We start from the raw sequence: 27,842 nt of genomic DNA, 5'->3' as shown, positions 1-27,842 counted from the left end.
AAACATGTAGAAGCTGAAACAACTCTACCTTTAGTGAGCTAACTGGTGCCTAAAGGCAAGCTCTTCCATATATCGCTATACGCTATCGATTTTACTGCATGTTTATTTGGCTAAATAAAACCATTTTTTTGCAGTTTGCTTGACTGTCTCCATCTCCAGGAAAGCTTCTATATCACCATAGCAACAATGTAACATTGCTGCTGATTAAACCATTCCATTGATTGCTATGGTAATCAATTTCAAATATTCCATCACGATCACTTTTTATACATAACTCCAATATGTCTATGGATTCATCTAGGGTTACCATATTGATTATACCTTTCAGTACTTGGGAACACCTGAATCCTCTAGGTCGCAGGAGTGGAGTCTTGACATGCCCCACTCCCAGTCCATTTCCCCTTTAAATGGGGGTGTTTCCCACGATGACAGCAGGAATGCCCACTGACATCATCGAGAACGCCCACAACATCATCGAGAATGCACCCAATGTCATCGAGAACACCCCTGACTTCAGCGGGAACGCCCACAGTGGTCAGTCCTGGACGTGTCCGGCAAGGGAAGGCTCCGGGTACCGGAAGCTCAGAAGTTCCCAGGTATGCACATGTTACTGAGAAAGTGATTAACTGTGGTATGTGGGATGTGTCAACTCACATAATTTAATCAATTAAGTCTCCCTATTCTCCTAATGCAGGCAAGTACTTCGTAGGTGGTTGTCAGCAAGAAGCAAAGAAGAAAATGATGTGTCATGGAAAAACTGATTGATATAGCAACCCTACTATCTCCTCAGTGCTAGTATGAAGAATGTTTTGAAACAGTTCATACATAGAAATGTTACATGTTACAATAAAAACATCTGGGAAAGGTCTAGGTATTCAACAGTACTGGAAACATACCGCATTCCGTTGCAAAAGAGTTAATTCAGCAAAGTAGGTGAAACATTGGATTGCACAGGTTTGCTTGTACCCAAGGTTTAGTTTTTATGATGTTGGCAGATGTTTTTGAATCAAATCCCTATAACATTGATAAGCAAAAATGTATGCCTGACAAAAAACCAAATCATGTTAAAATGAAAGTACAAACATGCCTCTTTATCTTATATTGCATAGCATGAAAAACTACTGACCCAAAATGCTAAATAGTCCAGAGTATTCACAGAAAAAAAGTCTACATGTTTAAACACTGAACATAGTTCACAGTGATGATTACAGCATTTGTAAAACTAGTTCCCCTTTTATAATATAACAATATTACCTTATCAATAATATACATTTATATTGTAGTAAATCTTATTACAGTATATTTCTCTCTTTCCACCTGTTTAATACAAGTTTTTATACCAGATTTTCATACGAAACATTGATAGTCTTTATCACACTTACAATGCCTTACTGGGATTAGGACAAATCCTCATTTTCGTACTGGTAGGAATTCTGTTCGTCTACATCCTGTGTCTTTACTTTTTGTGTTCTCCAACCTTTCTTCCGTATCTCAGTGCTCTGAATGGTAGAACCATAACTAGGCTTTTTACTTGGGCTGGTGTAAGATTCGTTATTAAGTTCAGTTTCTTCGGCAAGTTCGTCATTGTCGATGATACCACACTTATCTTCACTTAGGCTCTCAGGATCAGCCCATTCCTGCTTTTCGCCAGAGGCAAAGATGCCATAGAAGATAACTCCACTATAATGTACAATTGCAGCAATCAGGAACACATTTTGCCATTCTTCCCGGGTCTATGATCAATAAATGACATAAAAGTCACACTCATGGAGATGATGTAAACATGAATCAGCTGTATGAGGTATGATGATCACACAGATACATGCATCCTAATTTAAGTTGGCAGTTGGGGGTTATGTATAAAAACCATCTTGGTGTTAGAAAAGGCAGAATTAGAAAAGCAGTCTTGGATTACATTGTAACCAACAGCAAGTTCCCGCTGATTGTTTGCTTTGGATATAAGACCTAATTTCATTAACATGCAAATGATTGCTGGAGTGTCCCTTTAAATAACCAAGGTTTCACAGTCACTTGAGAGCATGTTATTATTCCCAGTGGGCACCCTCATTGTACTACATCACATAGATGACCATCTATCACATTAACATAGTAACATAGTAACATAGTTCATAAGGTTGAAAAAAGACCAAAGTCCATCAAGTTCAACCTATATACATATTGTGTCCCTACTGTGTTGATCCAGAGGAAGGCAAAAAACCCTTATGAAGCAGATGCCAATTGCCCCATACCAGGGGGAAAATTCCTTCCCGACTCCAAATATGGCAATCAGAATAAATCCCTGGATCAACGTTCTGTCCCTATTAATCTAATATCCATAACTTGTAATATTATTGCTTTCAAGAAACACGTCCAGGCTCCTTTTGAACTCTTTTATTGAGTTTACCATCACCACTTCCTCTGGCAGAGAGTTCCATAATCTCACCGCTCTTACTGTAAAGAACCCCCGTCTGTGCTGGTGTAGAAACCTTCTTTCCTCCAGCCGTAGAGGATGTCCCCTTGTTATAGATACAGTCCTGGGTATAAATAGGTCCTGGGAGTGATCTCTGTACTGTCCCCTTATATATTTATACATAGTTATTAAGTCCCCCCTAAGCCGTCTTTTTTCCAAACTAAATAACCCCAATTCTGATAATCTTTCTGGGTACTGTAGTCCTCCCATTCCCCTTATTACTCTGGTTGCCCGTCTTTGAACCCTCTCCAGCTCCACTATATCTTTCTTGTACACTGGTGCCCAGTACTGTACACAGTATTCCATGTGTGGTCTGACTAGTGACTTGTACAGGGGTAGAATTATTTCCTTGTCGTGGGCATCTATGCCCCTTTTGATGCACCCCATGATTTTATTTGCCTTAGCAGCAGCTGCCTGACACTGGTCGCTACAGGTAAATTTACTGTTAACTAAAACTCCTAAGTCCTTTTCCATGTCAGTCGTCCCCAGTGTTTTCCCATTTAATACATAAAAATATATGGATTTTTCTTCCCCATGTGCATAACCTTACATTTATCTGTGTTGAACCTCATCTGCCACATCCCAGCCCAAGCCTCCAACCTATGCAGATCCATTTGTAATCGTGCGCTGTCCTCTATTGTGTTAACCACGTTACAGAGCTTAGTATCGTCTGCAAAGATTGATACTTTACTATACAATCCCTCTACAAGGTCATTAATAAATATATTAAAAAGAATAGGACCCAAAACTGACCCCTGTGGTACCCCACTAGCAACAGTCACCCACTCAGAGTATGTACCATTAATAACCACCCTCTGTTTCCTATCACTGAGCCAGTTACTTACCCACATACACACATTCTCCCCCAGCCCAAGCATTCTCATTTTATGTACGAGCCTTTTATGTGGCACCGTATCAAATGCTTTGGAAAAATCAAGATATACGACATCCAGCGATTCACCCCGATCCAGTCTTGAGCTCACCTCCTCATAAAAGCTGATCAGGTTAGTTTGACAGGACCGATCCCTTGTAAACCCATGCTGATATGGAGTCATACACTTATTTTCATTGAGATACTCCAAAATAGCATCTCTTAGGAAACCCTCAAACAGTTTACACACAACAGAAGTTAAACTAACAGGCCTATAATTCCCCGGGTCACTTTTTGTCCCCTTTTTGAATATTGGCACAACATTTGCTATGCGCCAGTCCTGGGGAACAGACCCTGTCACTATAGAGTCCTTGAATATTAGAAATAGGGGTCTGTCTATTACATTTCTTAACTCCCTTAGAACGCGGGGGTGAATGCCATCTGGACCTGGTGATTTGTCTATTTTGATTTTTTTTAGGCGGCACTGCACTTCTTCCTGGGTTAGACAGGCAACATGTACTGGGGCATTTATCTCATCCTGCTGTATATTACCTGGCATTTCATTTTCCTCTGTGAATACAGCAGAGAAGAATATATTTAATAGATTAGCTTTTTCCTGATCCCCGTCTATAACTTCTCCCTCATTACTTTTTAAGGGGCCAACGCTTTCATTGTTAACCTTTTTACTATTTATATAGTTAAAGAACATTTTGGGGTTTGTTTTACTCTCTTTGGCAATGAGTCTTTCTGTCTCCAATTTTGCTGCTTTTATCTGATTTTTACATATTTTATTTTTTTCCCGATAGCTTTTTAGTGCTTCCTCACTGCCTTCCTGTTTTAGTAGCTTAAATGCCTTTTTTGCCATTTATTGCCCCCTTTACATTTTTATTTATCCACATTGGTTTTCTCTTGTTCCTGACTCTTTTATTCCCATACGGTATGTACCTTTCACAGTGAGAATTTAAGATATTCTTAAAAATCTCCCATTGAGCGTCTGTACTCTTGTTTTTGAGGACATTTTCCCAATTTACAGTGTTAAGGGCTTCTCTTAGTTGATCAAACTTTGCCCTCCTAAAGTGCATAGTTCTTGTGGCTCCTCTAAGAGTTCCCTTATTGAAGGACAAGTTATAATGCATCATATTGTGATCACTATTTCCTAGATGTCCCCTGACCTGCACATTAGTTACTCTGTCAGGTCTGTTGGTTAATATTAAGTCCAGTAGGGCGCCCCCTCTGGTCGGGCCCTGTACCATTTGGGACAGATAATTATCCTTACTTATAGTCAGAAACCGGTTTCCTTTATGAGATTCACAGGTCTCGGTTTCCCAGTTTATGTCGGGATAGTTAAAGTCCCCCATAATAACCACCTCATTGTGATTAGCTGCCTTGTTTATTTGCTTTAATAATTGATCTTCTGCTGCTTCCATTATATTTGGTGGCTTATAGCAAACCCCGATCAGTATTTTATTATTTTTCTTTCCATAGCCCTGCTATATTTGGTTCAGCATTCCCACACTGCCTTGTTTCACACAGCTATTTCATGTAGCATGAGCCAAATGTTCCATCATTATAGAGAAACACATTTTTCAGCATGAGCACTATCTAATGCCATCCAACAAACATTCACTAAAGTGGATTACACAAAGAGCCCTACAAAGGAGCACACAAATAATCCTGTCATTGTATGAGTGCTCCTGAAGCAATATTACTAAAGATATTCTGGTGGCTACATATGGAATTGCAATTACAAATTGGGTTCTATATTATGCAAAATTACAAAATAACATGACCTTTTGTGAAAATGTAGTTCTAATTGAATCATGCATAATATACATATTATACCCAAGACTAGACACACAAATAGGCTTTAGGTAGTGGCCTTAAATCTTTAAAACATATCAGTCCAGCAGTCCTTTACCTCCTTTACCTGTCTTCCCCTGTGTAGCATCATATAAAATTGCACACAGACCTGCTACTTACCACCCTAACCATTTACACAATGAAATATGCAATTACATACATAGCCTTCTAACTAATGTAACATAATTATACTTTGGTATATAATTCAGTTGTGCTGTACTACTGCATGTTTTGAATGTTGTATGTTGTATTTATGAATTAAACTATGGGAAGAGAGAGCAAACGTGTACCTTATGCTTTGTCATTGCTCCTACAATGAGTGGACATACCATCCCTGATAAAGTCCCAACACCATTAGATATTCCCATGAGAATGCTGGCATAGCGAGGTGCGATGTCAAGATGGTTGACATTGAAACCTAAAACAACAAAAAAATACAAATGCAATTTTTCAAGTTATTGATTATTATTTTCTTCCACCTTGCCAACATTTATATCAGTTTCCTGGCATCCATAACATATATTGGTCAGCCATCTGTCCACGCAATCACAGCGTACTATTTTCTTCCCATGGATAAACAATCAATAAACCATTTATAACATTCTTTGTCATTTCAATGCTATTATAATGTAAAACTATTGATGTGCAGAATGGAGGAAATGCCTTGTCCAACGTAGCCATATAAGTATATAATTTACTTACCTATTAAACTTTCTCTGAGATATTAACATTTTAAGTAACAAGTGACTGCTAAGATCAGTTATTTCTGTACTACAATGAGCAGTGAAAACACAACTCTTCCATCCCACAGAACCCAACATGCATTTCCTATAGAATAGGCTCAATATAGGTGTGGACCAGTGTGTCTTTTTAGCTGGGGTCTGAATAAACCTAGATTTTATTTTTATTTGGTATGGGTGAGCTAAATATTAAATATTAAATATGCACCTAGCTCTAACCAATATTTTTTAACATTTATAGCCAGTTCACAGCTCAATCTGTTGTCCTATTTTTTAAAGGTGAAGCATTAATGCAAGTTAAGTTTTAATTTCGCCTACATTTATCTTATTTTGTTGATGAAGATCACTGAAAATCACTTTTCTACAAGTACTTGTGTGGTTTATTAATTGTTTAACTTGTGCTAAAGCCAGCATATATAAGCATGCTGTTGAAAATCAAGCATTAGCGAAGCATGCATATATCTAAATATACAATCTCATGTGATTAGTATGGGGACATAGACTCATTTGGGCACTTTATTAGGTACCCCTTGCTAGTACCAGCTTGGACCCCCTTTTGCCATCAGAACTGCCTTCATTCTTCGTGACATACTTTTTACAAGATGCTGAAAACATTCCTCAGAGATTCTGGTCCATATGGACATGATGACATCACGCATTTGCTACAGATTTGTCGGCTGCACATCCATGATGTGAATCTCCCATTCCACCTCATCCCAAAAGGTGCTCTATTGGATTGAGATCTGGTGACTGCAGAGGTCATTGGAGTTCAGTGAACCAGTTTGAAATGATGGGAGCTTTATGACATGGTGCATTTTCCTGCTGGAAGTAGCCATCAGAAGATGGGTACACTGTGGTCATAAAGGGATTGACAAGGTCAGCAACAATACTCAGGTAGGCTGAATTGGTACTAAGGAGCCCAAAGTGTGCCAAGAAAACGTCCCCCACACCATTATACCACCACTACCCGGTGTGGTCTTCTGCTGCTGTAGCCCATCTGCTTCAAGGTTCGACATGTTGTGGTTGTAACTAGTGGTTATTTGAGTTACTGTTGCTTTTCTGTCAGCTTTAACCAGTCTGCCCATTCTCCTCCGAAATCAACAGGGCATTTTCGTCCACACAACTGCCGCTCACTGGATATTTTCTCTTTTTCAGACCATTTTCTGTAAACCCTAGAAATGGTTGTGCTTAAAAAACCCAGTAGATGAATAGCTTATGAAGTGCTCAAACCAGCTCGTCTTGAACCAACAACCATGCCACGTTCAAAGTCACTTAAATCCCCTTTCTTCTACATTCTGATGCTTGGTTTGAACCTCAGCAAGTTGTCTTGACCACGTCTACATGCCTAAATGCATTGAGTTGCTGCCATGAGATTGGCTGATTAGCTATATGTGTTAACAAGCAATTAAACTGCTGTACCTAATAAAGTGTTCAGTGAGTATCTTTAGATATTTCAAACCCTGAAAATGCCTTGTACATAACATTAGTGATGAGGGTCTGTAAAAATCAACTGCAATTAAATTAATTATTAATGTGAAAATACATTTATTTAAGGGGTGTTATTTACAAGGATTAATTTGGATTTCTTGGATATTTAGCATCTTTGTTAAATCAGATATACTGTAATAAGAATCAATTCCAAACCAACCATAGTAGAATGCATACTGTTGCCTCCTAGTGGCGATTTTCAATATGTTTTTACCAATTGCTCAATTAATAACAATAAAATATCCTGAGAGTAGTAGTATATGTAATGCTGCAATGTAGGTCTTCTGTATGTTCAGGGCTATAGGTGTATCTGCTCAAGGGGAGGTAGAGGATCTATGTGGATCACTGTGCTATGGATATAAGCCCCTACGACATTGTTAATATATTTGTAAATATTTTGTTTTGGGTTTGTACAGATTCAGTGGAGTGGGAGGTTGTTCCCCATAAAAGTCCCATGTAAGATTTGGAAGTGCCCTCCTCTGAACTTTTCACGCCACTCATGGACATCCACAGGGTACAGTAAGAGGGAGCACTTTCTCCCTGGAATTTAGCCTGTGTAGTTCTGAAAGCTGCTTGAATATTCAGCGATACTTTTATTGCCACAGATAGCATTGTCAGGCTATTTAATTTCAGAGTAGGGGGGTTATGTCCTTAGTATTTGTTATGTCTTGGTCATAATTCAAACTCTAGAGTTTATTATGGTTTTTACACCATCCTTGAAATATTTTCTTTGGATTCCCATGGTTGCCGTGGCATCATAGGCCACTATGTAAAGATAATGATAATATCTGCCTGTTTTATGCTCAACGACCCACGGTTTATTCACGTTGTTGTCTATGATTTGCTGTTTTTTGTGTTAAATAACACAAACAGATAAATAAAGTTGTGACAAGCACCTCGCAACAAAGATGATTGTCCTAGCATTTTTCCAAGATCACTATGGATGAGGTCCCCTCCCAGAAAAGAAAATGGAAATAAAAGAGTATAAGCTCCACACCCTAAATGGTATTAGTGTCACCAAATGCATTTACATATACAACATGTAAGCAAATGTTTCAAGACAAAAGCCCCTTTTTCACAATGCACCTGAGACAGATAGACCCAGGTAGGGTCACTATATAGCACAATTTTTTCACGTCACGTACACTATATAGCCAATATGTAGTTGCCCCCCACCCCCTTCTATGGCTATGACAACTTCCACTTCTCTGGGAACGCTTTCCACAAAATGTGTGCCCATTCAGCCAAAAGAGCATTTGTGAGGTCGGGCACAGATGTTGGACGAGAAGACCTGGTTCACAATTGTTGTTTTAATTCATCCCAAAGTGGCCACGAGTTCCTCCACAACAAACTCATCAAACCATGTCTTCATGGACCTTGCTTTGTGCACAGGGGCATAGTCATGCTGGAACAAAAAAGAATCTTCCCCAAACTGGTGCAACAAAGTTGGAATACAAATTTCTAAAATGTCTTTGTATGCTGCAGCATAGTTTAATTGAACTAAGGGGCCTAGCCCAAGCCCTGAAGACAGCCCAAGACCATTATCCCTCCTCCAACACACTTTAAGGAAGGCATTATGCATTATTAGCATTATTAGGATTATTCTACTGGCATTTGCCAAGCCCAGATTCATCCATCAGACTTTCAGATAATGAAGCGTGATTAATAACTCCAGAGGACGTTTCCAGTGCTCCAGAGTCCAGCGTCTATGTGTGTTATACCACCCTAGCTGATGCTGGCCATTGCACATAGTGAGCTTTAGTTTGTGTATAGCAGGTTGGTCATGGAAACCAATTTCATGAAGCTGCTGACATGTGGTGCTTGCGCTGGTTTTGCTTCCAGAGGCAGTATAGAACTCTGTAGTGAGCGATTGTTATGTTTCCATGTAGTACCTTTAGTGCAGTAGGCAGGTGCATGCAGCAACTGAAGACTCGTATCTTCAATTGTTTATTTACTTGGCTAGCACAAGAACACACTGAGCAAACCAGAGGTAGGACACTGTGATAGTGGTGTCTCTGCAGGGTACTGTCACAGCAGGACAGGACAGAGAACTTTCATAATAAAGTCTGTTATAATATGTTATGCATTCACACCATCTAAAAACGAAAACTAAAAAGCTAGTTCTAGTTCTAGTTGGTCTTCAGTATTATTTAATATTTTCTGCTTTTCTAAAGAGTGCATGCATTCCCTCTCTTGATCTGCATTTCCTAAACCTTGCCAAAATGCCTGTGATATAATCAGGACAGTGTATCTCTGTTAATTAAACCAATGTTGATCTGTGGACTTTCTCTTTAAGTAGATGAAAACATGAGTTGGTGCTGAAGGATATTTAATTAAATACGTTATTGTGCTAAAATATCTTTTTCAGCATTTGTGATAAAAAGTAATTAAAAAAAATGATGTGTGGAAAAATACGGATGTTTCATTTAATTAAACACAAAACACAAGAAATCATTTATGTTAGGATCGATCTGATGTTAAGAAATTTGTTTATGGCAAAATACATTAACAAAAACTAGCAAATATTGGAAAAATCTTAAGTGAACTAACCTCCTTAAAATGCAGAATCGATATGACCATGCTATTCTATAATCCTCAATTTTGTCTTAAAAAAATCAGAATTCTAATGCAAATCTATGACTTAAAACATAATCCAAGGAACAGTTTGTATCAATTAAATTAAGTACGCAACTACAACTGTATTAATGTTTCGATACACATATCACAATCAGTTAGAAATAATCATGTCCTACTATTAATGGCACCAGTTCTAAACCAAACATGACTTCAGTTATGGATCTTACAGCAAGGTCCCAAGGGACAGCTGCCACAGTTGCTGCAAGGTGAGGAGCACATGTGAGCTGCTTGGGGACAATACCCCTGCACCCCCTACCTCCTGTTTCCAGAAACCTACGTGACATCAGCACGGGGCTGGATCCCCAAGGGCCAAGAGCTCTGTCACACTGAAACTATCAAATAAAGTGTTAGGGTATTTCAAATTAGTCCTCCAGACCAGAATTAGGTACTCATTTAACTATTTTAAGCTGCATGTGGAATGAAGAAATAAAGATGTATGGTTGTATAAACAACACATTGGTACTTTATAAGGGAACGCTTCAAGAAATGAATAAACACAGCACACATAAAAAATTAAAATGCAGATATATTTCAATATTTTACCTGATATTGCAAAGCCACTAAATCCTACAGCAAGGACGAGAAAAGATATTGCGATGACCTTGGTGTGAGAGTAGCCAACCACCAGAAGAAGAGTTGCCTCCATTCCAAATCCTGCATAAAAAAAAGAGTAAATCACACTATTATTTTTAACCAAAGACTCCATCATTTGTGAATGATGGAAAACTTCCTCTTTATAATGCAAATAATTGTCTAAACACTAAGGAATATTATGCATAGAGCTGTGTTTTTTCTATGTTATTCTAGTATAAAGGAATGCTTTGATATTATTTTTATGCCTTTTAACAGAAGAATTTATGAGATGTTTAAGATAGGCATAAAGCTATCCTGAATCTAAGATCAGACCAAGGACTTAACTTAAAGTCTCAGTCTTAACATCAGGAAAAGTGGGCAGACTAGATGGGAATTAACTGGTTTTCTGCTTTATTTGTCCATAAAATGTGATCTGATCTATACTTTTTCCATCCCACACTGTCAACGTTTGAATGATGTATTTAGGATAGACAAGAACAATACATAAATTTGTGTTTTATTAGTTAAAATAAATTGCGTTTGTTTATGATTGCACATTCCACTGTTTAAAATTGTTAGTACCTCCACAGTTCATTATTTTTCTCACAGTTGTGGTAGATAATATCTTGCGGCTCCTTAAGAAGTCGGCCAGCTGTCCTCCAATGGGTACAATAATAGTCATTACCATGTGTGGGACTGCCGAGAGTATGCCAACCTGGAAATATTGAAGCATTAACATGAATTTTCATTGAAATTAAGGGAATAAAGAGTTAAATCTAAGTTAAGATTTACTCAGGGCTAACCTTCTTATGCTTATGACCAGAGCATGCTACCACCTTTCTCAGGATGGGGCATTGCCCCGTTGCTGCCCCCTGGATCCGCCTATGCCCCAGTAGTCTGATAAACCCTATGTTTGTTTCTGAGGCTAATTTGTTAAAAAATGTGTTATACAAATATATATATGTTGTATAATAATTGGCTACACTTTGAAACATGTTGTTATCATTGTACAATATTTGAAGCAAAAGTATGATTGAGTTGGAACTGAAACTGTGTAAAGCTATAAATCAGTATAGTTATCAAAAACTCTTTTTCTAGCCCCCATAGCCATACATGTTATTTTATATGTGTCCCCTATTAAAAATTATTTCTAGTCACCCTAACTATTGCAACACGTGAGGTCAGCACTGGCAATATGTTTCTCTGTAATCCCCGTTTTTCATAAAGTACCTTGAAAAATCCATGAAACTAAATATATATATAAAAAAAACAATAGGCTTAGAGTAATACAGACAAGTACTGATTATGAAAAACGTGTATATCATTCCTAAAATTGTAAAATTAAAAATAGGTTGTACCTTGCTTATAGGGAATCCAAACACTTCTTCAAAATAAGCAGGTTGACTTATTAACAACAAATAAAAGGTCCAGCTCCTGCAGAAATTAGCTACGATGATTGCATAGACTGGCATAGACGTGAAAAACTTCTTCCAAGGGGTTCTAAATTTCTACAAAAACAATAGCAGCATAATGATGAACATTTTATTTTGTTAAAATAAAATGCAGCATTATAAGTAATTACCAATTCTGAGTTCATCATTTGTCCAAAACAAAATCAAATCACTGAAAAAACTAGGATGATTCCGAATAGTCTAAAACATGGGAGGATTTTTTAAAAAAACAGACAAAAGGTTTTGCATGAGTCCTATAGGCCAAATACAGATATTTATTTTTATGCTTTGTATGTGCTTACAAAAGTCTGCTGTGTGTGTATTAAAAAAAGAATATGTTATCAACCCAGTCTAAAATGTATAATACGTTTCAATTGCTGCAAAATGATTTTTACTACAGGGCTATCTTAACATAATGGGGCCCAACAAAACTCCCCAGATTTCACCTAAATGTAGGTTTGTGGGCTCCACTCCACTCAAGTTACTTTGATGGTAAGCATGCTGCCTGCTGCTGGATGCTCCCCTATGAGTTCATATAACCCAGTACACTCTAAAAATAGGGGGAAACAAGACCAGAGGGACAAAACAGTTTGCGCTGGTGACTACACAACCCCCCATAAGACTATGGCAGTGGTTGAGGGGGGTCAATGGGGCATTTGCCGTGGGCCACTAAGGTAAGCCATGGCTCAGGGCAACTGCTCTTTTTGCCTCATGTTGAAGGTACTGCATGCCACAAATATGGACCAGATACTCCAAGATGCAAAGATGAGGCACTGTAGAATATTTCCTGCTTGTGGTGCTGTTCATTCTGACTGCTGTACATTCTATTTAAAAAACAAACTGTTTTTAACCTATGAAACATAAGTCTATAAGGTAAACAATGTACCACTTAAAATACCAGCCACCCAAATAGTATAACATTACCGTTCAGAATAATAATAAAAAAAATAAAATTGTAAAAAACAATGAAAGAGTATTGTTAACTAATCAATGACATTGCTGGAAAGGTATGCATAGTTCTGCACAATTTGTCATAAAACAGCTTATAATACTTACACTGGTTGTAACTAAACTACATCCTTCACCTATACTTGATTCGATATATGTCCTTTCTTCAATGGTAATGGTAGGATGTGCGGCTGGACTCTCTGTGGTATGGAGCAACCAGAAGATGTACCAGAATATGCCAAACATCCCTGTTGGTAAAAAGTATGCAAGTTAGTTCATTTTATCAGGTCTTACTCCCTAATCCACAGTTTAGGGGCAGATCCAGAGCCTGATCTTGGAAGGGTGACTCACACTAACACTCTCTAACACAACCAGACACTAACACACACTTACACAGCCAGACCACTCACTCTGATTAATATGTAAACAGACACACAAACATGCAGATATTCACACTAACACACACATCTAGACACTCACACTAACACACATGCATACAGACACACACTCTAACACATCCACACACACTAACATTTCCAGGCACACAGACAGACAATCATACATTTAACACTAACACACATTCACTGAGACACAAATGCTAACATATCCACAGTAATATACCCACACAGAAACTCATTCAGAGACTTACAGTAACATACTCATACACTCATGCTAACACATACTCACCCAGACACTCAAACGAACACAACCAGAGACGGTAACAAACACTGACACTCACACAACCAGACAACTGTACACACACAGTAACATTTCGGGAAATACATACATTAATATACAAAGACACATAGAGACACTCATAATTACAAACAGAGACTAATAACTCAAGATTGTATATATGTATTGTATTAAGCGCTGCGTACATTTGTGGCGTTGTATAAATAAAAGATAATAATAATAATATGCCCACACTAACAAACCCATGCACACATTAACATACACAGATACACTAACATACCAAGATACACACACGCATAGCAAACACACAACACCATGTCGAAACAAATATAGACCTACACTAACAAGCACAGAAACTAACATACCCAGACGCACTCACACTAACGTATTCAGCAAACACACACTAACATAACCAGACACTCACACTAACATACCCAGACACACAATGAAACACAACTCACCATGGTGAAGCCTCACCCTGTGTTTAATGCAGCTCCCATTGTGGTAGCTGCTGTGCTACTACCACACGGTCACGCAACTTGACGTTACATAACCCCGCTGAACCCTGCCTCCTCATTGAAATTAGGGGAATAAAGAGTTAAATATAAGTTAAGATTTACTCAGGTCTAACTTCTCAATGCTTATGACCAGAGCATACTACCACCTTTTTCAGGATGGGGCATTGCCCCGTTGCTGCCCCCTGGATCCGCCTATGCCCCAGTAGTCTGATAAACCCTATGTTTTTTTCTGAGGCTAATTTGTTAAAAAATGCGTTATACAATTTATATTATATATATTTGTTGTATAATAATTGGCTACACTTTGAAACATGTTGTTATCATTGTACAATATTTGAAGCAAAAGTATGATTGAGTTGGAACTGAAACTGTGTAAAGCTATAAATCAGTATAGTTATTAAAAACTATTTTTCTAGCCCCCATAGCCATACATGTTATTTTATATGTGTCCTCTATTAAAAATGATTTCTAGTCACCCTAACTATTGCAACACGTGAGGTCAGCACTGGCAATATGTGCCTCTGTAATCCCCGTCCCCCTAATTTGCACTTCTGCATTTGGAGAGCATGTTCACATCCATCCAATGCAATCTAATCTCAGGGATGGTTTCAGTATTCAGTAAAGGCCAGGGTAAGGTGTTTCTCGCAGAAAGAAAATAATAGTAGAATAAAATATTCTTACCATAAATGTAAAAGACTGAAGACCAACCTATATATTGCACCAGTATCCCGGCAAGTGGCATAGCTATCACTGCACCTGCATAGGATCCTAACAAGCAAAAATATAAATACATCAGACACACTGTTTATAGTAAAAAACCTCAACACACACACCATGTACGCTAATCAACTCACTTGCCTATAATAGTAAAACATAATTAAAAAAGTAAATTCTGTCTAAGAGCCACATATGCTCACAGCTGACAAATGTTTAACGCCATAAGAAATAAGGGTTAATTAAAAATAATGAGTTAATTAAATGTGTTATGGTACAGTGCACACCATAACCTGTTTAGTATTTGACGGTGAAGGATACTTTGAATGCTGTTTTTGTATCTTACTGGACTAGCCATATGCCAGCATTTATTTACTGTAGATTTATATAATCATGTTTATAAAGCAGGATCCTATTCTGATCTGCATAGAATTGTGTGTCAGACCCTTGCTAAACATTGGCAAAAAGTAAAGCTATGGTGTGCAGAGCAAGAATAGTATATCACTTAAATCTACAATAAAACAATACCAACTGCCTCAACATAAAATATTTTTTCCCAAATTTGTCTAACTTGGTGAAAGCCATTCACATACCGCAGAATGAAGTGGTTGCCAGCCTGCTCCTCTCCAATGGAGGGGCCCATTTGCTCCACATCCCATGGCATGCTGGGTAGGTAACACCCTGTAATGTGTGGGACAATGAAATGCTTTGACATATCACACTACTTATCTATACTTCCCAAGGAATTACGTTGTCATTTTTTTTGTCTCAAAAGATATTCCTGTCTATGACATTCTGCAATAAGACAATTTGACCATTAGTCCTGTATGCAGACAAGATGGGGCATCATCAATCCTGTTTGGATATTCACCACCTTGCTATTATTCAGACATTTACAGCTAACATTGACCCTATCCTTTTACTCCTTTTTTTTATATTTTATTATTACATACCTCAACAAGACCTTGAAGAATTCGAACAGATATCACACATCCATAATGTGCTTTTGCTGCAGATGGGATCAGCATATTTAGTATTGAGGTTAAAAAAATAGCAGCACCAAATACCCTGGGAGAAGATAAAGTGTAGATAAAAAACAATTCAAGACTATATATACAAGAAAACTCATATGCCTTTTTTATATTTTTTATAGAGAAGAAAGTTCATTTATTATGACCAAACCGACTATGTTTTCCAATCTAAATGTGGCACGAACTTTTTTGGTGAGTTGAGTTTTTGAGACTACTAACCAGTACTCAATACTCCCAAATGGTTCAATTCTTACTCTATGGTGAAGCATGTTTCACTTTTTGTTAGGAATTTAAAATTGAAATGCAAATTCTATGGTTAGTGTTCTATATAATTCTTTCACTTTAAACATTCTTAGTGAGTGCATCCCCAAATTAAACAATTTTAGTTCTATTATTATTTATTGATTTATATAGCCCCATCATATAGCATAGTTATTATTAATTTGTTAGACACCCCATTGTGTTTCTAATCATTTTATTCATGTGGAGTTGAATCAATACTTATTTTTATATAACTGAAGCGTTTCTCTTTTTTTATGCTTTGTTCCTTTAAGATAATTCCCTCTAATTAATTATCTGCCTGTTTCTCCATGTATTATCATTTATTTGGCACTAAACACCCTGGCCTTATATTTACCCGTATGCTGATTTCTTTAATTCCAGTGGATTACAGTTATATAAATTGCTTATCGCCCCACAAAAATATCTATAAAATGTAACTGTTACATTGATTAAGTGATCTTATCATTCAAATCAAAAGGCCTATTGTTATTACTGAGCCAATTTCAGATAAAAGAACTAAAAGCTGTGTTCAATTATTTCTTTGACAACCTAAATTCATACGAAGATCAGTGGTTATTGTGGGGCTTACTACCCTAGGTATCTCTTGCAAATGTTTTGGTTTTCTCATTTATCTCTCCCCATAATTCCTTTTTTTTTAGTTGTTTTTTTCTCTCCATATTTTCTTTACTCCATTTTCCCTCATTCCTTTTGTCAATTATTCCAAGACAATTACCCAATTTTCCCTTTCATTCCTGTGTGAATTCATAGGGTAGCAAGTTCTATCCCAATACTCAGAATCAGTGCTTGGTCAAGTGGATATCATCCCTTTTTCATTGACTTTTGGAAGACTAATAAATAACAGGGCTATTTGTATGGGCAGATCCAGAGCCCAATCTTGGGAAGAGCAGGGCCAGAAATACTTCTGAGTTCAAAACGTCTTTGATTGGAGAATGTCGTGCAATATCACTTCAGACATCAGTGATTCTACTACTGGTAAACTTGTTAATCTGGCAGCGTGTTAACATATGTCAGGCATTTTTTGTCCTATTTTTTCTTATTTCTTACCTATTGGCAGCAAGTTTGTTCGCAATGAAACCTCCAGGTATCTGAGTCACGATGTATCCCCAAAAAAATGAGCCATGGATGAGGCCGACAGTTTCTGGGTCCCAGTTGAACTGGGCTTTCTGTAAGACAGGTTTCACATTCATTTATCTCACAATGGTTAAGTGTAAATAAATATAGATGTTTAACAATATATTGTAGCCTTAAGGACTAGGGTACGCTTGAGGTCTCCTGCCTTGCTGATTATGATGACATTTTTTATTATGACACCCTTTGTCTTTTCCATAGTTTTATTTACTGTCTGGAAATAAAACTATTTCAACTGACAAAATGTTTTGCCAGTATCATTTTTACTATTTACTATTTGTACTCTTTCTTACTAACAATATTACTCATGCTGTCCCAGGTTGGATGGGGCCGTTGCCGGCAAGCAATTTTATGTTTTTTTTCACACATATTTTTAATTGAATTGTGTACTGGGCTTTTACTGAAGTATTCCTTCTGAAACATTCAGGTTTTTAAGTTTGAAATGCTCCAAAGTTATTTTTGGGTATATTTTGGGCATATTTAGGGTAATTTTTTGCAAGCTAGAAGTCTTCTTCCTCTTTGATCAATATTGCAGTCCTTACTAAATTGATACTGGGCCTGTGATGTTTCATTATCAGGGTGATGACAAGTATTTGCTTTTTTGCACATTGTATTTGGCACTAAGGCTGAAAGTTTGGTTTGTATGATGGGAGTTGCTTCTTTTATATGGCTCTTTAGTGCTGTTCTTTCTTATCTTCCTCCTTGCTTTTACAGGTCTCTTGGCACAGGGCCATAGTGTTACGGACATAATATTTGGATAGTGTTTGCTCACAGCACTTGCTAGATCTTGGACCACTGCACCATCTCTCTCCTTTCTAGAAAGTATAAAAAGACCTGTTAAGCAGTTACAGAATGTGGTGTGGTGTCAGCCCTATCAGCGTAACAGAAACCCTGTTCATCCCACTGATGCTGATCACCGTAACTGGGAACTCTCTGGGTTTCGCCTGGAGATGCTAGAAAGCGCCGCTTCTCCAGGTCAACAGTGGAATCCTCCTGGCCGTGGGACTGGGGTCCTGACGTGATCCACTCCCCACCCATTTGCCCTGTAAATGGGGGGTGTCCTGCAACATCAGCGGGACTGCCTACTGATGTCAGTAAGTAGTCCTGGCTGTGCCCCGCAAGGGTAGGCTCCAGGTAGCCGGAGTCCAAAAGTTCCCAGTTATGCTGATCACATATGATCAAGAAATCAGAGTTGTAGAGCCCCACTTCCTGATCACTTTGTGATTGCTAGGCAGGAATATTACAATAAGAAGAGAAAAGTATTAAAAAAACTATCAGTGAGAGGTATTAGTGTACCGGGGGGTTGTTGCTGAACATAAGACTGATTTAGCAATGGCACATATCCTGTGGAAAACATACTAAACAAAATTAGATTTTTTTTTTACTGTCACAGGTTTTTTTTTTTATTATAGTCCTATTATTATTATTATTATTATTATTATTATTATTATCCTTTATTTATATAGCCCCAACAATTTACGCAGTGCTTAATACAATACATAAATTCAAGGGATATGACAAGACAAGAATTGACAGACTAAGACAAATCGATTCATTAGGTGGAGAGAGCCCTGCTCGCAAGATTACAATCTTGAGGGAATGGGGTGACAAACATAAGGCACAGAGAAAGGGTGAGAGGTAGTGTGGTGGTCGTATCAATGACAAGGAAGTTCTAGCAGCTAAGATGGTATGCTTCTCTGAAGAAGTGGGTTTTGAGATGTTTCTTGAATGTTGGGAGGGAGGGTGAATGCTGAAGGTTAGGTGAAAATAGATTCCAGAGATATGGGGCAGCCCGAGTGAAATCTTATAGACGGGAAAAGGAAGAGGTGATAAGTGAGGAGGAGAGTATTTGCTTATGAGTACAGAAATGTATGGAGGAACAGTGTTATGGAGGGCCTTATACATTAGTACCAGGATTTTAAATTTAATTCTAAAGGTAGAAGAGGAGAGGCGTGCAAGGAAGATAAGCCTAGCAGCAGCATTTAGGACAGATTGCAGAGGAGAGAGTCGAGAGTGGAATGCCAACCAGAAGAGTGTTGCAGTAGTCAAGACGGGAAATGATAAGTGAATGAACTAGAGTTTTTGTGGATTCTTGGGTGAGGAATGGGCGGATGTGAGAGATGTTTTTTAGGTGCAAGCGGCAGGATCTGGTGAGGGACTGAATGTGAGTCTTGCAGTAATCAAGACGGGAAATGATAAGTGAATGAACCAGAGTTTTTGTGGATCCTTGGGTGAGGAATGGGAGGATGTGAGAGATGTTTTTTAGGTGCAAGCAGCAGGATCTGGTGAGGGACTGAATGTGAGGGATGAAGGAGATGTTAGTGTCAAGGATGTCCCCAAGGCCTGGTTAGTAGGAGAGATAGTCGTGTTGTTTAATGTGACAGAGAATCCAGGCAGTGGAGTGAAGATGGAAGGAGGGAAGATAATGAGTTCAGTTTTAGAAAGATTAAGTTTCTGGTAGCATTGTGACATCCATGAAGAAATAGCAGACAAGCAATTGGTAATATGGGACATGAGAAATGGAGAGAGATCAGGAGAAGACATGTATATTTAGGTCTCATCTGCATATAGATGATACTGGAGGCCAAATGAGTTTATTAGTTTGCCAAGAGATGAAGTATAAAGAGAGAACAGCAGAGGGCCAAAAGACTGAACCTTGGGGGACGCCAACCGAAAGTGGAAGGGGTGATGATGTCTTGCCAGAGAAGCAGACAGAGAAGGAACAGTTAGACAGATATGAGGAGATCCAGGAGAGAGCTGTATCTCGAATGTCTGTGGAAGCAAGTGAGTCAAGAAGAAGGTGGTGATCAACAGTATCAAAAGCAGCAGAGAGGTCCAATAGTATTAGAATGGAGAAGTGACCTTTTGCTTTGGCAGAGAGCAAGTAATTGGAGACTTTAGTCAGAGCCATTTCAGGAAAGTGAAGAGGTTTGAAACCAGACTGTAGAGGGTCAAGGGTCAATTTAGTAAGGCGACTGTACACAATATGTTCAAGCAATTTAGAGGTAAGAGAGAAAGGGCGGTAGTTAGACAGATGGGATCTGAGGAAGGATTTTTTAGAATGGGTGTGATTAGCACATGCTTGAAGGTTATTGGTATAGTTCCAGATGATAGAGAAAGATTAAATAGGTGGTTAAGGGATGGACATAGAGACCTTGTGAGGTGTGATGGGATGGGGAGGAAGAAAAAAGAGTGGCTATCTCTTCTTCAGTTGTAGGGGAAAAGGCGGTTAGTATGGGATGAGTGGATAGAGTGGTGGTGGGTGGTGTAGGAGGGGGTTGTAAAGAAGAGAGGTCATTTCTAATAGTCTCAATCTTGTCTTTGAAGTGGCTAGCAAGATCTTAGGCAGTGAGAGAGGTTTGTGATGTGGGTATGGAGGGACAGAAAAGGGAGTTGAAGGCGTCACGGGTTTGAAGAAAGGGAGGATATGAGAGTGGAGAAGTAGAGCTGTTTGGCGAGAGACAGTGGCGGAACTACCGGGGTTGCAGGGGTCGCGACTGCGACCGCGCCCTGGAGTTCTGCCAGTCAGGGGGGCCCAAGGGGTGCCGAGCGGTCGTTTTCAGCAACCGCTCAGCGCCCTACTGTCTCCTCTGCTCCCTGGCGCTGCCTCAGTGCTGCCCTGACTGCAGTGGTGGAAGTGTGAGCCGTCTGTCTCGGGTGCTGGCGCGTCATGCTGAGCGCCGGCATATGACGTCATATGCCTGCACTCAGCAGTGAAGCTGTGTGCACCGCGGCAGAGCAGCGAGACAGAGGACTGCATGGTAAGTGACCTACAAAGGGGGGTAGGGAGAGGGTAGATAGTGAGAAGGGGGAGTAGGAAGAGGGTAGATAGTGAGAAGGGGGTAGATAGTGGGAAGGGGTAGGGAGAGGGTAGATAGTGAGAATGGGGGTAGGGAGAGGGTAGGTAGTGAGATGGGGTAGGGAGAGGGTAGATAGTGAGAAGGGGGGTAGGGAGAGGGTAGATAGTGAGAAGGGGGGTAGGGAGAGGGTAGATAGTGAGAAGGGGGGTAGGGAGAGGGTACATAGTGAGAAAGGGGTAGGGAGAGGGTAGATAGTGAGAAGGGGCAGAGGGGGTAGATAGCCTGAGAAGGGAGGGAGAGGGGGTAGATAGTGAGAAGGGGGAGAGGGGTAGATAGTGAGAATGGGGGGTGGGGAGAGGGGGTAGATAGTGAGAATGGGGGGGAGAGGGGGTAGATAGTGAGAAGAGGGTAGGGAGAGGGTAGATAGTGAGAATGGGGTGTAGGGAGAGGGTAGATAGTGAGAAGGGGAGTAGTGAGAGGGGGTAGATAGCCTGAGAAGGGGGAGAGGGGGTAGATGGTGAGAATGGGGGGGTAGGGAGAGGATAGATAGTGAGAATTGGGGGGAGGGAGAGGGTAGATAGTGAGAAGGGAGGGAGAGGGGGTAGATAGCCTGAGAAGGGAGGGAGAGGGGGTAGATAGTGTGAGAAGGGGGCAGATTGGGTTGGGGATGGGGGGCCCTTAACAGATTCTCGCACCAGGGCCCTGAGGCTTCTAGTTATGCCCTGGCGAGAGAGAGTTCAGAGTTGTAGGTGCGAAGCATGAATTTATAGTGAGTAAAGTCTTTGCTGGATTTGGATTTTCTGAAGTAGCGTTCAGCCGTGTGGCAGCACGGTTGGCATCTCAATTGTCGGGGGTAACATTTAGTAATTGCAGCAATGCTGTCGAGAGATGAGGCAAGTGAATTGTTCTAAAAAGAGGCTGCTGCATCTGGGCAGGAGAGGGTTATTATTATTAAATATATAAAATATAATATGCATGTGGTTTCAAAAGAAAGCACTACTTGTCCGTAAAAAGATATATAATTTGTGTAGAAACACTAATATGGAAAATTATGGAATATGGAAAACTGCTCTGGTCCAATAGTATAAATAACTCTTATCCATAAGGGGTTAATAGATTGAATGGTGCTCCATAAAATGTTCATAGGGATATATTTTGCAACTGAATCCTGATTGGTACTTCTACACAACGTAATCCCCTGGGTCTAAATGATGCTGTTTGTTAGAAAATCTTTCTAATAATTTGGGGCTTCTACAAACAGGTGTATTGACTTGAGAATGAGTGACACTTAAAATCTATGTACACCATTAAACTAATTATGTGACTTCTGAGGCAGCTGGTTACACCTGTTATCGCTCCCGTCGTGTTGCCGCCGGCAGGGACCCCGAGACGCAGCCCGCGCGGTCGGCTCCTTGCTCGTGCCGTGGCGGTGAGCTGCCGCCGGGTCCGTCCTCCTTCGAGATGCGCGTCCCCGGCGAGTTCGAGGGATCGTGATGGGGCGCGCGCCTCTACTAAACTAATGAATATTCATGTCACTCTTAAAGTGACATTTATCATTTTTCCTCCTCCCCCTAATTAGGAGGGTAGGAGGATCTGTATTGTTGGAGGGATATTTAAACTCTCATTTGGTACTACACCCTTGCCTGTGTTAGTGCCTTTTTGCCTACACTAGCGTTTGAATCCTGATTTATCTCTCTGGTATTGACTCCTGCTTGAACCTGACCTCCGTTGTTTCGCTGCCTGCCCTGACCTTTGCTTGTGACCCTGACTATTCTCTTGCCTGACCCCTCGGATACCGTTATTATTTTTTATTTTCTGTTCCTGAGTTTCACCTTCTCATTACTCTCGGTGGTGAACGGCCTGTATCTCCTGTGCCCTGATGGCAGTGCGTCCTCTCTCCACCAGGAGGCGCCGATTCTGCAGCACGGATCCAGAACCCGTACCTCGGTCGTGACAACACCAGAGCTTGCAGGGACATGTGGCAATGCTGACATGTTTAAAGAGGAAGCCCCATGGAAGAAAACATTTTTATCCTTGATCCTTATCCAATGCTAATAATAATAATCATAATGTATGTTAGCAATAACAAAAAATAAAAATGATTTCATATCTGTTTCCCTTTATATGTAGACCTAGAGGCTTTCATTATTGTCAGTCATGTGATATTTTGGTTAATTTTCCTAATGCTACCCCTATCTAATTCCTTATGGAAATGCTAATGAAGTCTGTTATTTCATAGTCTTTCATTTCTCAGAGTGTCTGGTTTAGGATTAAGACTTAGCCATTGTATACAGTGATGTATTCTGCCTAGGTCAACTAGGCCTAGGGCAGCAAGTCCAGGGGGGGCAGGTGTCCTACAGTCATATGGAGTTAGGGAGTTTGTCTCATTGATTGGGCAATAACAGAGCAACACCAGAACACATACAAAAACACATACAGCTGCCCAAAAACATTACGTTATCCAAACACTAGATCTAGTTTTAAACAGTACAACATTTTTGAAAACCTGATACTAGTGATAAAAAATGAGTGGAAGTCTCCCTTTAAGACATTTTAGTTTATCTTCATGCACATTTCTGCACTTGAGCAATACAACGTATTTTTCCTAGATCGTTTACATAAATCATTGGTTAAGTAATTGTAACTCCAAGTTGGAACAAAATAAAATAGGGAAAAATAAGGTTGCATATTCTTAACAAAGCAAAGCAGTTAATACATATTCAGTGATTACTTGTATATAAATACATACATTTATATGCATAATACATACACAGTATATACTAATAAATAGATAATGTAATATATATATTTTATGAGCAATTAAAGTTATTTTCTTTTGTAATAAACAAAGGTAGACTTTATGGCCAGTGGCCACTATATTGTTGGTGTACAGTATATGCTAGACTGCACATAATAGTTTTATCTTCACACAATAGTTTTATTATTTATTTAAGAGGACATAACAAGTAGTACATAACATAACAACTTGGACTGTATGGTGTGTGCGTGTATATATATATATACATACATATACACACACATACTGTACATCTGTGTATATGAAAAGGTGATGACCTACCTGAATTTCGGGTTTTCCATTTACATACACTGTGTTATTATTCACCATCTCTACGATGGCCACGCCAAGGTTGCATCTAATTCCAAATGAAATGCAGAATCCTAAGCCACTCATGATGGCAATGATGTACCGCTTAGGCAGTCCACAACAGTAACAGGCAAATTTAGGTGGGGTGTGAGTAGAGCCCTGGACAGGCTGTCCATCTTCATTGAGTTCAAAACTGTCTTCTTCTGTATTTGTTCCATCAACTTTCCTGATGAAAAGTATATTTGAAAATAAGATGTCTTTTCTGCTACATGTGATGTTTATCTTGGTACTCAGCACATTGGTTTTTTTTTTATCTATTTAGTTTCCATTTACAGATCACCAATGACATAAAGGTCTATTGGTACATTTACTGTGTTTGCAAAAAGTATCTAAATAAAGAAAATAACATTGCTTTTAGAGAGTTAATAAAGAGGGATCATTTACATTAATGAACAATACAGATGTTACAACTTTTTGTCAGAGTAAGGGGCTTCCTGTAAAAATGTACCAATTGTCATCTACATACATGTGAAACCCCTGCCTATTATCTAATGTAACTGAGAAATGCAGGTTGGCATAAACCTCTCGGATTCCCTATCAGGATTAGAAACAGTTACAAAGCTATCACTCGTACACAAAAACTTAGTATGTATATGACGGAAACCCGGCACAGTGAATGATATAAAAAAACAGAAACTTCCTCCATCTAGAGAAATATCTTTAAAAGCAAATGATCTAGAAATAAATAGATCAGTGATTATAAAATGATTTGCAAAAATAAAAAAAAATGACTAAAAAAAAATACTTAAATGGTGTAACCTTAGAAGGCTACCTCATTCTATGAGAAAGGCAATAAAGCTGCTCATAAGAACCTTCTTAGTCATTTTTGAATTCGTGTTGTATATGCAGTGCGGTTTCTGTAAATGTTAGCAAAAGTCCAGTAATTTCCTTAAAAAATGCAGCAGCACTACTGCTCTAACTTACTGAAACATGAAAGTGGTTATCACTTGGTGTAGATGCTTAGCACGTAGAGAAAGGCTTATACGTGTTAGCTAATTAAGTCAAGTACCTGGGCTCTAGAAAACAAAACTGGCTTGGAAGAAGATGGGCACCCGTTAACATAACATTCACTAACGCTGTATCTACTAAAATCTGCATAAACGCAGTGTGAAGAAGTAGGGGGTTATGTATAGAGGCTTTCTGATGCCACCTCTGAAACAATAGTCTTATCACCATTGCAACCAATGGAATAGCCAAATCAAAAGGATATTTTTATTGATAGCTTCAGTTCTTCAAAAGCGCTCTGTGCACATAGCCTCCATATAATGAAACCTCTACTAAATGTATACTCTCATATCTTACAGCTAGATATGGAAAAGAATATTATATATGCCATTTTCTAAGCGTATACGAAGCACGCAATACTGTATTAATTTAAAGGTGCTTTTCACTTAGACATTAATCGAGCTGTCCTACCTAAAATTTTAAAACATTGAAGGTTTGAGCTCTTAAAAACTATACAATTTTTTTTTAAAAGCATTTTCAGATTCTATAGCAAAAATTAAAGAGGCCAAATTTGACATTATTATAGAATTATTTCATGGAATGGAGTACTACAATTAATTTTTAATGCTGCATTTAGCCTTAAGTTGAATTAAATTTCACAGTATTTTCATCTAGAATTTAAGATAATGATAGCAGGGACTTAATTAGGTGTTGGGTCAGTGAAACCTATTTTTCCATAATATAATTTTACACAAAATTGAATAGACTTCCAGTGCAAGGGACAGACATCACATTAATATAGCCTTACATGTATAGATGTGGATGGTCAAGCATTAGCCATAAGGCATAGACGTAGATAGTCTAACTACAACAAGCAATTATTGTTTGTCCTCCATCAGCATCTACTTCTATTTGCAAACAGGTCTTTTAGAAATTGCAGTTCCAGCACAGCAAGGTACGGCACTAAAACACAAGTTAAAGACAACTTCTACAAATCAGGAGAATCAGCATTTAAAAAGCACAGTTTTATGCGTAAAGCTTGTTAAAAATGTTACCTTTGCAGGTTGCCCAGTGAGTCGCCTATGGTGTTCTTTACCTCATCTTTAGCTGGGTTAAAAAGTTTGTCTTTGAAGGAACTGATTGTTTGAAAAGGCATTGTAAGTCTGGATTCTCAGTGCTCCTCTAGTAACCATGCATTCTGGCTTCTACGCTTGATACAAAACAGATCTTGGAGGAATATTATGTCCAACTTCAAAAGAGTGACAGCAGCATCATGCCCAGGTGAACTCTAACCAAAGACTAAACATGAAAAATGCAAGGTCTCCTTTTCTTCTTCTCGCCTTTTTCGGTTTTAAGATGTAAAGCTAGTTTGATGAAGTCAAAGATCGATAGCGTTGAGAAATCCTCTTCTGGAGAACTGAACCTGAAATTGAGAGTCTTTAAGATAAAATACTCTTTTCTGGAGGGAAGACTGACAGCTGGAAAGATCTCATGCAAAACTAACTAGCCAAGTCAAATACCACACTTGGCAGTGGAAATTCAGAAATATTCTATATCTGATCTTATGCAGGCAGTAATTAAATTGGAGAAAACTGGCTTTGTCTTCTAGAAGCTGACAAAGAAGCAAACGTGGCCAGCTAATTACAACAGGGCACGTAGCGAAATCCTGGAACTAATGTACATATTTAATGGATAATACTGTGGGTCCAGCCAGTGCCACCATATCCTGAAACCTGATGATCAGCCTCCCAGGTTGTCATGTGTGTCTGATCCGACTAAAGAAGCGGCGATGCTATAGTAACAGAGTCAGCACAGAACTGGCCCGTTTAGTTATTAATAGCATCCCATAGAAAGGAGCAAGTTTATTAAACATTTAAGGGATTCCTCCTGTCTCCATGACGCATGCAGGTGGCAACGGACTGAAATTCGCATGTATTATTACTAAGGCCTTTCTTTCATTCTTTTTTTTTTTTTTTTTTTTTTCCAAAAGGCACAAGTCTCATTCACAACAGCTGCTCATATAGGTTATCCAAATAAAGGAAAACGAAAAATACAATTGGTGTGAAAACCTATACATCCAATGCATTTTCAAATAGATTCACGCTAGCTACTTCCACGGCTAGTATATATGTCATGTGTAGAATTATATTTATATATTTATACGCTATATAGACACCTGACCATTACACCAACTGGGACTTTCTATCTAACTACAGATACATTAATAAAAAAGTCCCCCCCCCCCCTTGCAGCTACAACAGGTTCAACTCTGCTGGGAAGGCTTTCCACAAGATTTTTGAGTGTTTCTGTGGGAATTTTTGCCCATTCATTAAGTAGAGCGTTTGGAAAAGAAAATTGCCTCCCCTAAACTGTTCCCACAAAGTTGGAAGCATTGTCCAAAATGTCTTGGTACGGTGAAGCATTAAGATTTCCCTTCGCTGGAAGTAAACCCTGAAAAACAGCCCCACACCATGAATTGTTATTCTGAAGTTAATTTAGGGAT

The 27,842-nt window shown here is 38.9% G+C and overlaps 1 protein-coding gene across 1 annotated transcript; it reads right to left on the bottom strand.

Moving 5' to 3' along the window:
- Positions 1-1,397: 1,397 nt before the first annotated feature.
- Positions 1,398-26,495, bottom strand: LOC149299701 (vesicular glutamate transporter 3-like). The gene is made up of 12 exons (XM_089486077.1): positions 26,395-26,495; positions 24,308-24,560; positions 17,345-17,463; positions 15,920-16,034; positions 15,560-15,647; positions 14,934-15,020; positions 13,147-13,286; positions 11,998-12,147; positions 11,222-11,354; positions 10,610-10,720; positions 5,492-5,619; positions 1,398-1,733 (listed from the first exon to the last, which is right to left on the bottom strand). Exons 1-12 carry the CDS (start codon positions 26,493-26,495, stop codon positions 1,398-1,400), a joined length of 1,761 nt encoding a protein of 586 aa, XP_089342203.1.
- Positions 26,496-27,842: the final 1,347 nt, after the last annotated feature.

This window comes from Sceloporus occidentalis, unplaced genomic scaffold (assembly GCF_023333645.1).
Source record: "Sceloporus occidentalis isolate IW3139 unplaced genomic scaffold, rSceOcc1.0.p SCAF_28, whole genome shotgun sequence".
Lineage (NCBI taxonomy): Eukaryota > Metazoa > Chordata > Lepidosauria > Squamata > Phrynosomatidae > Sceloporus > Sceloporus occidentalis.
The sequence above is the reverse complement of the archived record's forward strand: the minus strand, read 5'-3'. Positions and strand labels throughout refer to the sequence as shown.

Coding starts and splice junctions, on each gene's coding strand:
- LOC149299701 (XM_089486077.1), bottom strand. CDS start 26,495: ATGCCTTTTCAAACAATCAGTTCCTTCAAAGACAAACTTTTTAACCCA. Junction 13,287..14,933: donor TTCAGTCTTTTACATTTATG/GTAAGAATATTT, acceptor TTTTACCAACAG/GGATGTTTGGCATATTCTGG. Junction 5,620..10,609: donor TAGTGGCTTTGCAATATCAG/GTAAAATATTGA, acceptor TTGTTGTTTTAG/GTTTCAATGTCAACCATCTT.